We start from the raw sequence: 13938 nt of genomic DNA, 5'->3' as shown, positions 1-13938 counted from the left end.
AGGGGTGGGAAAAAAACACAGCAAACCAAGCTACACCCCAAACAAAACCGGAGTTTCTCAACGGAGGAACTCCAACCTTAAACTGCCGCCTGTAACACCTTGCAGCCGAAGAAGGCATTTGAAGATGCACTCACATCCACCTTGTAAAATTTGAGGTGGTGTGGATTGACGACCAGTTCGCTGCCTGTAACACAGACGCTTGATGACAGAAAGCACCGATCGCCCTGGTCGAATGCGCCGTAACCTGAATAGGAGGCGCCCGCTCCTTCAGGGCATAGACCTGAAGCACAACCTGTCTGATCCACCTAGACATGGTGGCCGACGAGACCGCCAGACCTTTTTTAGGACCAGACACCGACACGAACAGTGAGTCCGACTTCCGGAACGGAGCCGTAGCAGATAAGTACACCCGTAGGGCCCAAACCACATCCAGGGAATGCAAAGTGGCCTCCTTCAGGTTTTTTGGCCGAGGACAAAAGGACGGTAACACAATGTCCTCATTAATGTGAAAAGCCGAAATGACCTTTGGGAGAAAAGACCACCTTATCCTTGTGGATGACCAAGTAGGGAGCCTTGCAGGACAAGGCCGCCAGTTCAGACACCCGTCTGACTGAGGTAATCGCTACCAGAAAAAACACCTTCTGTGATAGAGTCAACAAAGGGATCTTTCAAATGTCCTCAAAGAGAGCGTCTTGAAGCACCGAGAGGACTAAATTCAGGTCCCATGGGGGCAGTGGAGGACGCACAGGAGGGGCCACATGCTGGGCCCCCTGCACAAACGTGCGCACCAGGGAGTGCGCTGCCAAGGGTCGCTGAAAGTAAACAGCTAGAGCCGAAATCTGACTCTTAACCGCACTTAAGGTGAGAGCCTGATCCACTCCACGCTGTAAGAACAGCAGAATCCGGGACACCACGTATGTACGGGGGTTCCATTTAATCTCTTCACACATAGAGATGTAGGCCTTCCACGTACGATGGTAAATCTTACGTGAAGTAGACTTCCGCGCACGCAGAAGTGTTCAGCCAGGTCTACACAGGTCTCAGAAGCATTCTGCGCCTTCAGCTCCTGTAACAAGACCTTTGCCCGTTCGGTAAGTGTCTGCGACACCAGAGTCCCGGCCAAAACCAGTCTCACTGCCGAACCCACTACTGTGAAAATAGAGCGGGCCACAGCCTACGCTCTCCTATCTGCGGGGTCCTTAAAGGCTGGAGCCCCTTCCACAGGCAACAGGCAACGTGGTGGCTTTACTCAGTCTGGACACAGGGGAGTCCACTGACGGAGGAGAGACCCACTTTTTTAAAAAGTCCTCCTCAAAGGGATAACGGGTCGCAAAGTATTTTGGAACAGCAAAAACGTTCTGTGACTTATCCCATTCCTTGTACAACACAAGGAAACACTTTTGCGGTGCGGGGTGGCTTGCGGAACCCGAAAGGGACCGGCACATCCGATGCCTCCGCCAAATCCTCAAGTTTTTGAGTATCCCACACCGCAGTGATAAGAGCTCCTAACAAATTCCTTATCATGTGCTGACCCTGAAGCAGAGTCATCCTCCAAGTCCGCGTGGGCTAAGCCTGCATCATCTGACATGACAGAACCAGAGCCAGACGCAATAGCAGGGCCTGATTCTGTATCAGAGACATCCCCAGAAGCAGGCGCAGGGAGGGGGTGCTTTTTACCCCCCTTCTGGCCACTTGTCGCTTCAATCCTGGCGAGAAACGCCTCAAGGACTGCCGTCATCGCCTCTACAGAGGCGGCAGGGGCACTAAGGGTTAACTCAGGCATGGTTGGGGTAGAAGCCTCTTCCTCAAAGGGAGCGTCTTCCATGTTGACCCACCACTTATGCCTCTATAGCACTGCAAGGCAGACACCCACCGGTCACCCTCCCGGCTGCAAAACAGAGAACAGGGGGCCCCCAGGAAACTCACCACCCGCCCGGTTGTAGTGGTAGCTGAAGCGCTGAGAAGTGCTGAGAAGTGCTGGCTGCGCTGCACTGTCCCTCAGGAAGTGATTCGCGGGCTTTTGCTGTGCTATTTCAGGCACTAGAGGCCAAGACTTTTCCAAGATGGCCACCGTATGCAGGAAAAAAACAGCATGCGGGCCACAAGAAAATGGCCACCGACCTATGTAAACCGCGTCCGCGGCAAAATGGCGGCCATACATGAGTTTAAACACTGTGACACAGCAGAAAAAACACAGCCCAGCACATACAGCAACTCCCCCAACAAAAAAACAACAGCACCTCACAGTACACGGTCCCCAGGTGTGACAGAAAACCCAGGAGGGCCCCCCCTTACAGCCGCCACCCAGCATGGGGAAGGAGGGAGAGAGGAAAGCAGGGCGGACCCTCATTCGACCTCCCCAGGGAAGCACCAGCCAGGGCAAGGGGCCACTACTTACCCGTCCTGCGACACCAGCTGGAGGCATTCGACAGAACCAACATCCGCTAAATGGCATGGCTGTCGGCCACACACACTGTGACAAAGCCATAGAGACCGGTCATATGTGTGCCCTGGAACATGTAGTTCCCCGGCCACCCCTGGAGCAACGGGGCATGTCATGGACGACCCAGAGCTGAGCTAAGGGCCAGCACACGCTCGATGGCCGAACATGGGGGGACTACAAGGATCGAGCCTGTCACCCAGTCGGCAGTTGATAGTAGAATCTCAGGATTCAAAAAAATGCAGAAACAAAACAAAATAAAAGCGAAAAATATCGCAAAAAAATTCCAGAGTACATGGACTCCAGAAGGCCATGTCTACTCCTGACGCTAGGCAGAAAAAAAACTGGAGCTGCTAAGTCAGAGAGTGGGTTATACCCGAGGGACCACGCCGGGAGGGTGTACTGAGGAAAGTGTTTTAACACTTAAAGTGCCGTTTTCTGCCTAGTCTCTCCTGGAAGGAAGGATATAATACCCTAAGGTCAAAGGCTGCTGTGTCCGTCCATGAACGGAAGAGAAAAGCTGTTATTCTACAGGCAACAGATACAAAATTATAACAAACATCTATGTAATTTGTTGATGTGTTCAAGACAGTTTTATATATCAACCATATTACTGTCTCAAAATCATGGTTAGTAAGAATTCTTCCCTAAGTGATGACCCATCATTCTATAGTACCTACATTGCAAAGTATGTGCTGTACTTAGAATGTTTTCTTTGTATTATCTTGTTTATTCAATAAAATGTTTATGAAACAAACAAATAAAAAATTCTTCCATGCTACAAACATATAACTTTACAAAGCTGGTTATAATGGTAATTTTCTGCAAGTAAACCTACAAATGTCTATGCAAATAACATGCAAACCAGCACACTCACCTATCAGACAGTAGGGACTTCAGTGGATTACTAGAAGATGGTGTCTTAAATGGCCTAGTGAATTCTTTTTTGTCATCCGTGTTTGGACATTTCTGAAACCGTCTGCAGAAAGATATATTCAATAATCACAATTGGATATACGATCAGATTAACACCTTGAGAGGAATTTATCAAAACTGGTGCAGCCGAAGACTGGAACAGATGTGCATAGCAACCAATCAGCTTCCATCTTTCTTTTTCAAAGTTTACCTGGACAAGCTGAAGTTAGAAGTTAATTGGTTGCCATACACAGCTGCTCCAGATTCTGTCTGCGCCCCTCCTTGGAAGAAAAAGTAATGCATACATTCTTGACCCTAGTGTAACAGGGGTTTATTTACTAAAGTTAGACAGTGCAAAATTAGTCACAATTCTGCAGAGAAACCAGCTTCCAGGTTTTATTTCTAAAGCTTACAAGCAGGGGTTAGAAGCCCATTGGTTTCTCTGCAGACTTGTGACAAATTTTTCCCTCTCTAGCGTTAGAAAATAAACCCCATAGTGACTCCTCCAAAATTCTGATTCACTAGGGATGCTGTCATGACGCATATTCACTAAGACGTAACCAAAAACTTAGGGTGTATTCAGCAGAAGCACACCAGTTGGTGTATCTTACTATGGCATATCAACTGTTCATAGTCAGCTTAAACATGTTATTCTATTTTCAAAGTAAGATTTTAAAAACCTGCCTTTAGTTAATTTATACTTAAAGTGAAAATGATTTTTTTTTTATAATTCAATTCAAGTATGTATTTTCAATTCTAAAAAGTACCTTCTATTGCTCTTAGCCTCTTTCAAATTCCTTTTTTCTTCTGCTGTGATATCACTTTGCTGGTAGAAGGTGACTACATTCACTCTCCATGCTAACACTGTAGGCACCCTCTCTTGTTCATTCCTGAGATGAACAAGAGGCTATGGGTGGGAGATTTTTTAGTGTAAATAGAGCAGTACACATGACCACAACTAACGTGCACGGCTCATTCCAAACAAGCTTGCCTACACCCATTGTTTACATGGCATACAGGATAGAGGTATGCTAATTATTTAATCTTTCTATGATGCACAAAAAACAAACAGATCAGTCACCAATGGGAATAAGTTGTTACCTCTGTCTTTTTCCTCTGCTTGATCCAGATACTCTACTGCTCTTTGTAGATACAATCTGACAATGAACTGTTCCTAGAAGCAGCATAAGGCACATTGGACCAGCTTGCTCACTCACACTTGCCACAGGCACAAAGCAATAAAGCACTATCGAGATCACTATAAAATAATAAAGGGTAAGATCAGAGATGCTGGAAATATATAAAAAATAAATAAAAAAACACAGTTGAAAATGGTACATCGCTTATCTTCTTTTTAGATTTTGGCAGCATATAAAATAAAATAAAAATAAGCAATTATATCTCAGCCAGTGAGAGCCAAGAGTGTGGGATGTACCGTAATGCTGAAAACTGGAAAAAAAAGATGTCAAACACCCACAGCAGGCAAGTATTAAAAATAGTGGGCCATATTCTCAAAGAATCTCCGCCTGCTGCGCTTAGGGCACTTACACTCCGCTGTCCCAACTTACAGGAGCAAGTGTTGTATTCCCCAACCACTTGCTCCATAAGTTGGGACAGCGGAGTGTAAGTGTCCCGGCGTAGCCTGGCGGATCTCCAAGGGGGCGGCTTCTATTCAAATGAAGCGCGCCCCCGATGCGGAAGAACTGGGCATGCGCCGGGCTGCAAAAAGCCCAGTGCGCATGCTCCAGTTCTCGGCGGAAAACGTCAATGACGCCGACGTGTGCGTCATTGACGTAAAGTCGTATTCAAGAACGACTTACGTAAACGACGTACTCGACGAAAAAACACGACGGGGACCCGACGCCATCCGTAACATGGCCTACGCGAGACTTGCGGAAACTTACCCCTCATATAGCAGGGGTAAGTTTCCGCTTACGCAAACGACGTTAGCGACGGTTACGCGACGCGAACTCGTTCGGGAATTGGCGTAGAAGGATCATTTGCATATGCAAATGACTCCTTCATGTAAATGCCATCTAGCGGCGGCCGGCGTCATTGCATTTAAGATCCGCCAGTGTAAGATGGCGGATCTTAAGTGTATCTATGCAAAAATGATTCTGAGAATCAGGAGCATAGATACACTGGCCTAAAAAGGAAGTTACGATGGAGTATCTGACTTACTCCATCGTAACTTCTCTGAGAATATGGCCCATTATGTTTATGTGTAATATAATACTAAAAGGGGACCACAGGCAACACAAAATATGTAATAAATACAGTACAGACCAAAAGTTTGGACACACCTTCTCATTCAAAGAGTTTTCTTTATTTTCATGACTATGAAAATTGTAGATTCACACTGAAGGCATTAAAACTATGAATTAAGACATGTGGAATTATACATAACAAAAAAGTGTGAAACAACTGAAAATATTCTTCACGAGGGAATCAGGTGCTTCAGTAACCAAAACTGCAGTGTCTATCCTCATGACACATCACAGGAAGCACCTCCATGGTTAACAGAGCACAGAATTAAAATTAGACTTAGGAAACCTAACATTAATAAATCACCGGGACCAGATGGCTTGCACCCGAGGGTACTTAGGGAACTCAGTCAAGTAATTGCCAGACCATTGTTCCTAATTTTTACTGACAGTCTACTGACTGGAATGGTATCAGCTGATTGGAGAAAAGCCAATGTAGCACCAATATTTAAAAAGGGCCCAAAATACAACCCTGGGAATTACAGACCAGTTAGACTAACATCAATAGTATGTAAGCTCTTGGAGGGGATGATAAGGGACTATATACAAGATTTTAGTAATGAGAACGGTATCATTAGCAGTAATCTGCATGGATTCATGAAGAATCGTTCTTGCCAAACCAATCTATTAACCTTCTATGAAGAGGTGAGTTGCCATCTAGATCAGTATTCTCTTTTTTTATTCCTTCTCTTACTCCTTGGTGGGATTGAGGGGGAGTTGGGATGAGTGGCAATGCTGAGGGGAGTTCTGATCAGCCAACTTAAAGCGGAGGTTCACCCTAAAACAATTATCTACCGTTACATTCAGCATACTGCTGACATCTACAGTATGCTGGTATTTTTTTTTTTTCCGCTGTAAATACACTCCTATAGTTCTTTTCACCCGGCTTCCGGGTTCTCACTGCCCCGGGGAGTAGGCGTTCCTATGAAGATGCGTAGATGATTGACATGTGGGTAAGGCGCGTCACACGTCCAGAAAATAGAGGAACTGGGACTCGGCTTTATACGGCGCCTGCACAGTCAGCTCTACATGGCAGGCGCAGGCACCATATAGCGCCGTATAGAGTTGAGTCCTAGTTCGTCTATTTTCGAACGCGTGACGTGCCTTACCCGCACGTCAATCATCTACGCCTCTTCATAGGAACGCCTACTCCCCACGGGAGTGAGAACTCAGAGCTGGGTGAAAAGAACTATGAGATGGTAAGTACAGCGAAAAAAAAAAATACCAGCATACTGTAGATGTCAGCAGTATGCTGGATGTAATGGTATATAGATGATTTTTAGGGTAAACCTCCACTTTAAGTGCTCTTGATCAAGGTCCTCTGCTTATCTGAGAACTGTAGTTGCCATTAAAAGTCCCCACTATAATCACAGGTCTCCAACTTTTTGTTGTCTTGTAGCAGTGACACCTATGCCAAAATCAGGAGATAGGTTCTCCTCCAGCCCCTCCCACTTCACATTGCACACCAGTCAGCTGACCTCTAGTCTCTGCCCCCGAGCCATTTCGTGAACTGAATTGGCAGCTGCAAACAGGCTGAGTGGGCGGCAGCGGGCTCCAGGAACAGCCCAGCTGGGCGGCCACAGGCACCAGGGACAGCCCAGCTGGGTGGCCTCAAAAAGGCTGGAGGTGCGGGCTTCATGAACAGCCCAGGATTTGGTGACCCCTGGCAAATCGTCATTCGACCCCCAGGTTGAGAACCACTGATCTAGACAAAGGAAGGCCTGTAGACGTGGTGTATCTGGATTTTACAAAAGCAATTGAAATATTTCCCCATAAACATTTACTGTACAAAATAAGGTCCGTTGGCATGGACCATAGGGTGAATACTTGAATTAAAAACTGGCTACAAGGGCGAGTTCAGAGGGTGGTGATAAATGGGGAGTACTCGGAATGGTCAGGGTTCTGTGCTGGGAACAATCCTGTTTAAATTTGTTCATAAACGACCTGGAGGATGGGGTAAGCAGTGCAATCTCTGTATTTGCGGACAATACTAAGCTAGGCAGGGTAATAACTTCTCCGCAGGATGTGGAAACCTTGCAAAAAGATCTGAACAAATGAATGGTGTGGGCAACAACATGGCAAATGAGGTTCAATGTAGAAAAATGTAAAATAATGCAGTTGGGTGGCAAAAATACAAAGGCAATCTATACACTGGGGGGGAGAAAATCTGGGGAAATCTAGGATGGAAAAGGACCTGGGGGTCCTAAGAGATGATAGGCTCAGCAATGGTATGCAATGCCAACCTGCTGCTAACAAAGCAATTAGAATATTGTCACGCATTAAAAAGGGGATTAACTCCAGAGATAAAATTATAATTATAAGACTCTGGTCCGGCCGCACCTAGAGTATGCTAACCAGTTTCATGGAACCAGTCCTCAGGAAGGATGTACAGGAAATGGAGAGAGTACAAAGAAGGGCAACAAAACTAATAAAGGGTCTGGAGGATATTAGTTATGAGGAAAGGTTTCATGCACTGGACTTATTCTCTCTGGAGAAGAGACGCTTGAGATATGATATCAAGGGATATCAGGGATATGATTTCAATTTACAAATACCATACTGGTGACCCCAAAATAGGGATAAAACTTTTTCGCGGAAGGGAGTTTAACAAGACACTTGGTCACTCATTAAAATGAGAAGAAACGAGGATTAACCTTAAACTACGTAGAGGGTTCTTTACTGCAAGAGCGGCAAGGATCTGGAATTACCTTTTTACAGGCTGTGGTCCCAGCGGCGGGCATTGATGGTTTCAAGAAACTATTAGATAAGCACCACAACATACAGGGATATACAAGGTAACACTGACATATAATCACACACATAGGTTGGACTTGATGGACTTGTGTTTTTTTTTCAACCTCACTACTATGTAACCATGTAATTATGTGTATTTATAAAAAAAAGTTGTTGTAGGAATGTCTTAATTGTTTGGACAGCCATCACAAATATTCCCTTGCCTCGCCATACATTTATTTCCTATGATCGTCAGATCTGACTAGTGCCCATAATGCACTGTTTTTCCTGAAATGCCTGGGACAATACTGCATTATGGGAACTAGATGGAGCTGATGATTACAGCAAATAAATGTATTGGGCACATTATGGTGATTATTTGTGAAAGCTGCACAACATTTTTTTTTTAATAAATAGACCTAGATGTGTGTACACTTAAAGTGTTACTAAATCCAGTAATATGAAAATAGTTAATCTGCCAACAACCCCCCCCCCCCCCCTCCTCCGGCCCACAGCTTATAAATCTTTTTACATTCAAATATTGCCACTTTATACACTTTTGGCTGAACTGTAAACCACAGTCAATGATAAACTGCACAGTTTTTCCAGTGCTGAGAGTTTTAGTAGGAGCAGATTTCCACTACAGCCTGTATACATGCTCCCACATGTGTGATGCCAATATCATGTGACCTGGCTATCTCTGAGAACAAGTACATTTTCTCTCCAGCATAAAAGACACAACTAAGCATGTGCAGGTTTGCTACCCTGTCTGTGTTACCTGGCTTTCCCCAGATAGACAGCATTTGCAGAGGATTAACTCCTTAAGTTCCACAGTGAGTATAAAAAGCCTGCTATGGCTATGCTGCATACACAGACATATTTTACTGTTGTGGGTTTAACCACTTTTCTACTTTTTCATTTTTTGTTTCAAACATTTTATTAAAGTTAAAATTGGAATACAATTAATTTACGTATACATACACAGGGTTGTACAATAAATATTGAACATTAAAATAACAGAAATATGGAGGTAGACAATATATTATTATTACTTTTTCATTTTTAAAAGGCAGACTGCTATGTATCCATTGCCATTTATAAACACTGGATTAATACAGCAGCTGCCAGGTAGAAAATAATGGCTATTCCGCCTGCTGTGTCTTATTCTCCAAAGCTTCATTACATGGCTAGGTACCCAGAGACACTGTACCAAGCCGATCTGTGGGGCTGGTTACCATGTGATCTCTGTGATGGGTCATCACACAGTCACATGCTACTGTTTACAGTGTTGATCCCTCCCCTTCTTCTTACAAGGAGGAAGGAAAGAGATTGTAGTACTTGAGAATTAGGAAAGAATAATTGGATCATTAGCAGCAGGTTGCAGTGTTTTACATAAAAATGCAGACAATGCACCACACCTAAGGTAAAATAACTATCGAAATAACTAAAATTTTTATTCTACCTTAAAATTTGATACTTAACATGCAGTGCAGTAGGCCTTTATATATGTGTCTAAAATGTTAATATGATGCGTTACGTGTGCTTTAATAATAAAAAAATAATAATGAACAGTTGTCAATCAGTAGTTAGGTGGTGGATACACTGGCACGCTGGAACTCTGAGGCCCCGTACACACGACCAAACATGTATGCTGAAACTGGTCCGGGGGCCAGTTTCAGCATACATGTTCGGTCGTGTGTAGGCGCGAGCGGGCCGAATTCCAGCAAACATTTGCCCGCCGGGGCTTTTCCCAGCGGGCAAATATTCCTGGACGTGTTTTAAAACCGTCCGCTGGAATCCTGCCCGCTCGGACATGTACGGTCGTCAGTACAGACCTACTGTACATGTCCGAGCGCCCGCCGTCCCTCGCATGCGTCGAATGACTTCGACGCATGCGTGGAAGCCTTTAAATGGCAGGCCCGCCCACGTCTCCGCGTCATCGCCGCGGCGACGACGCGGACACGCCCCGCGTATTGTTTACGCGCGGACTTCTGTACGATGGTTAGTACAACCATCGTACAGAAGCCCTCTGTACGATGCGTAAATCAGCGAGATACGCCTATTCATGAACGTACGCCGGCCGTCGCAGTAAAGATATGCCGTTTACGTAAGCCGTTTTCAGGCCAAAAGATATTCCACCAAAAAGATGGCGCAGCCAATGTTAAGTATGGACGTCGGACCCGCGTAGAATTTAAAAAATTTTACGTCGTTTGCGCAAGTCGTCCTTGAATGGGGCTGGGCGTAATTTACGTTCACATTGAAACCAATAAGTCTTTGCTGCGTTATTTGGAGCATGCGCACTGGGATATGTCCACGGACGGCGCATGCGCCGTTCGTAAAAAACATCAATCACGTCGGGTTACGATTCATTAGCATAAAACACGCCCACCTCTTCACAATTTGAATTAGGCGCGCTTAGGCTGGCACATTTACGCTACGCCGCCGTAACTTAGGACGCAAGTGCTTTGTGAATACAGCACTTGCCTCTCTAACTTACGGCGGCGTAGCGTATATGCGATACGCTACGCCTGCCTAACGTTAGGCTCTCCTACCTGAATCTAGCTACCCATATTTAAAGTCTTTGTAATTTTAAGGTGAGGAATGTTATTCTGAAATTGTTCGACAATTTTTAGATGCACCTTTTCAGATTGGTAGCCCATTTTTACTTCCGAGACCCTTTGACTCTCCAAGATGCTCTTTTTATACCCAATCATGTTACTGATGTGTTGCCAATTAACCTAGCTGCATAATAAACCAAACCTTTTATGGCCTTCTATGAGAACCTTTATACCGCCCCGTCCCCTCCGGACGAGGCGGAGACGTTGGGATTCTTTGAATCTCTCCAATTCCCTGTCCTGGAAGAATCACACAATACGATCCTGGACAAACCCCTTACAGTGGAAGAGGTCACTGAGGCTATTTATTCACTCCCTCCTAATAAAGCCCCTGGGTTGGACGGCTTGCCCGCCAAATGGTATAAAAATGATGCGGAAGAACTAGCACAGAGGCTGCACTCCTTGTTTGGGCGGGCACTGCAGGAGGGTGAGCTTTCCTCCTCCATGTGTGAGGCCCTGATAGTGGTGCTCCCTAAACCCGACAAGGATAAGTTTTTGTGTGGGTCATACCGCCCCATATCCCTATTAAATAGTGACGTGAAGGTGCTCGCCAAAAGTTTGGCCCTAAGACTGCAAAAGGTTATTCTCCACCTTATTCACAGGGACCAAGTGGGGTTTATGCCTGGGAGGAGTACGTACGATAACATCCGGCGACTCTACTTGCACATTCATAGGGCGGCGGCCATTAAAAGAGGTGGCCTGGTGCTGTCTCTGGACGTGTTGAAGGCCTTTGACACAGTTAATTGGTCCTTCCTGTGGGAGGCCATGCACTGCATGGGCTTCAGCGCCCAATTTATTCGGTGGGTCCGTTTGCTATATACCAATCCTAGGGCCAGGGTGAGCACTAACAAAGATGTTTCTGATGTTTTCACTTTGCAGAGGGGCACCAGGCAGGGCTGTCCGCTCTCGCCGCTCCTGTTCGCTTTGGCCATTGAGCCATTGGCTCTGGCGGTGCGGCAGACGGCGGAGGTGGGTGGCATCTGTTATGGTTCCCTCTCTGAAAAGATTTCTCTGTACGCAGATGATGCCCTAATTTACCTGGATGGTACAGAGCGGTCTTTTATCTCCCTGATGAGCGTGGTGGAGAAATTCGGGAAGGTCTCTGGGTTGAGGGTAGGTTGGGAAAAATCAGTGGCATTCCCTATAGGCCCTGCACTTGACTACTCTTACCTCTCTAGGTCTAAGCTTTCCATCCAACCTACTTTTAAATATTTGGGGATACATATTAATGTGGACTTGTCTTCTTTTAAAACTCTTAGGCCCCGTACACACGACCAAACATGTCTGCTGAAACTGGTCCGCGGGCCAGTTTCAGCAGACATGTTCGGTCGTGTGTAGGCCCGAGCGTGCAGGATTCCAGCAAACATTTGCCCGCCGGGCCTTTTCCCAGCGGGAAAATATTCCTGGACTTGTTTTAAAACAGTCCGCTGGAATCCTGCCCGCTCGGACATGTTCGGTCGTCTGTACAGACCTACCGTACATGTCCGAGCGCTCGCCATCCCTCGCATGCGTCGAATGACTTTGACGCATGCGTGGAAGCATTTAACTGGCAGGCCCGCCCACGTCGCCGCGTCATCGTCGCGGCGACGCCGCGGACACCCCCCCACGTATTGTTTACGCGCGGATTTCTGTACGATGGTTAGTACAGCCATCGTACAGAAATCCCCGGGCAGACATGTACGGTGAAAACGGTCCGGCGGACCGGTTTCATCGTACATGTTTGCCGGTGTGTACGCGGCCTTAATGTTACCCCAATTGTTACACATATGGAGACCAGGCTTAAAACTTGGGCTTCTTTACCGCTTAATCTCATAGGCCAGCGATGGCAAACCTTTTTGAGCCCGAGTGCCCAAACCACGATGCAAAACCAACTTATTTCTTTCGAAGTGCCAACACAGAATTAAACCTACCAACGGCTCTGTACAGAGGATGGGACTGATCATCACTCTGAATGAGCCCTAAGGAATCAAAAAGAATGCAGAATGCACTGTGCAACATACACTGACCTACCTGACCATTGCACTCACCTACCTGACCATTGCACTTCCTACCTGACACATGCACTCACCTACCTGACACATGCACTCACCTACCTGACACATGCACTCACCTACATGACACATGCACTCACCTACATGACCATTACACTTATCTACCTGACCATTACACTCACCTACCTGACACATGCATTTACCTACATGACACATGCACTCACCTACATGACACATGCACTCACCTACATGACACATGTGCTCACCTACCTGACCATTACACTCACCTACCTGACACATGCTTCCTGCAGTACTAACATCCCCCCACACAGTACAATGATCCATCCTCCTCCTTACCTTTTTCATGGCCTCATCGTCCAGCTCTCCCCAGGCAGTATTGAAGGAATCCCGCCATCCAGCCACTATTTGATATCACTGCCGCCAGGATGTCAGCTAGCAACCATTGCACCTCTCCCCATGCATGATTAGCTCCGAGCATTGCTCCTCCCCCTCTGCTTTTTCACAGGGTGCACTAGGACAGACTGAACCAAAGTCGTCCTGGAGCAGGGGAAGCTAAAGTAGGGTGTCTGTAGAAAGGAATCCGGGAGGGTGGAGGAAGAATTTTGTACCCCTCCTAAACAGCGCACATGGAACAACATGACTGGTTGCCCAACCCCTGCCAACGTCACTGGCACTGATGCAAGGAAGGGAGCCAGCTCCTCCCTGCCTGCACCGTCAGTGCAAGTGACTGCCTGGTTGGGGGATTCCCCTGGCTGGCTGGGGATTCCCCTGGTGTGCCGACAGAGAGGGCTTGACGTGCCAGCTGTGGCACGCGTGCCATAGGTTCGCCATCACTGTCATAGGCTGTGTAAATATTTTCAAGATTATATATCTACCCAAATTTGTGTATGTGTTCCGGGCATCCCCTGTTTTTTTGTTGAAAAAACTTTTTAAAAAAATGAATTCGCTCCTGTTCACTT

The 13938-nt window shown here is 46.3% G+C and overlaps 1 protein-coding gene across 1 annotated transcript in view; it reads right to left on the bottom strand.

Moving 5' to 3' along the window:
- The window catches only part of PHTF1 (putative homeodomain transcription factor 1), a 245573-nt gene that overhangs the window by 142987 nt on the left and 88648 nt on the right, over positions 1-13938 (bottom strand). The window contains 2 exon segments of the mRNA XM_040339390.1: positions 3318-3419; positions 4457-4613. Of these exon segments, the coding sequence (XP_040195324.1) occupies positions 3318-3419; positions 4457-4613 (259 nt within the window).

This window comes from Rana temporaria, chromosome 2 (genome assembly GCF_905171775.1).
Source record: "Rana temporaria chromosome 2, aRanTem1.1, whole genome shotgun sequence".
Classification (NCBI taxonomy): Eukaryota; Metazoa; Chordata; class Amphibia; order Anura; family Ranidae; genus Rana; species Rana temporaria.
Note: the sequence above shows the minus strand (reverse complement) of the source record. Positions and strands in the feature narration are given on the sequence as shown.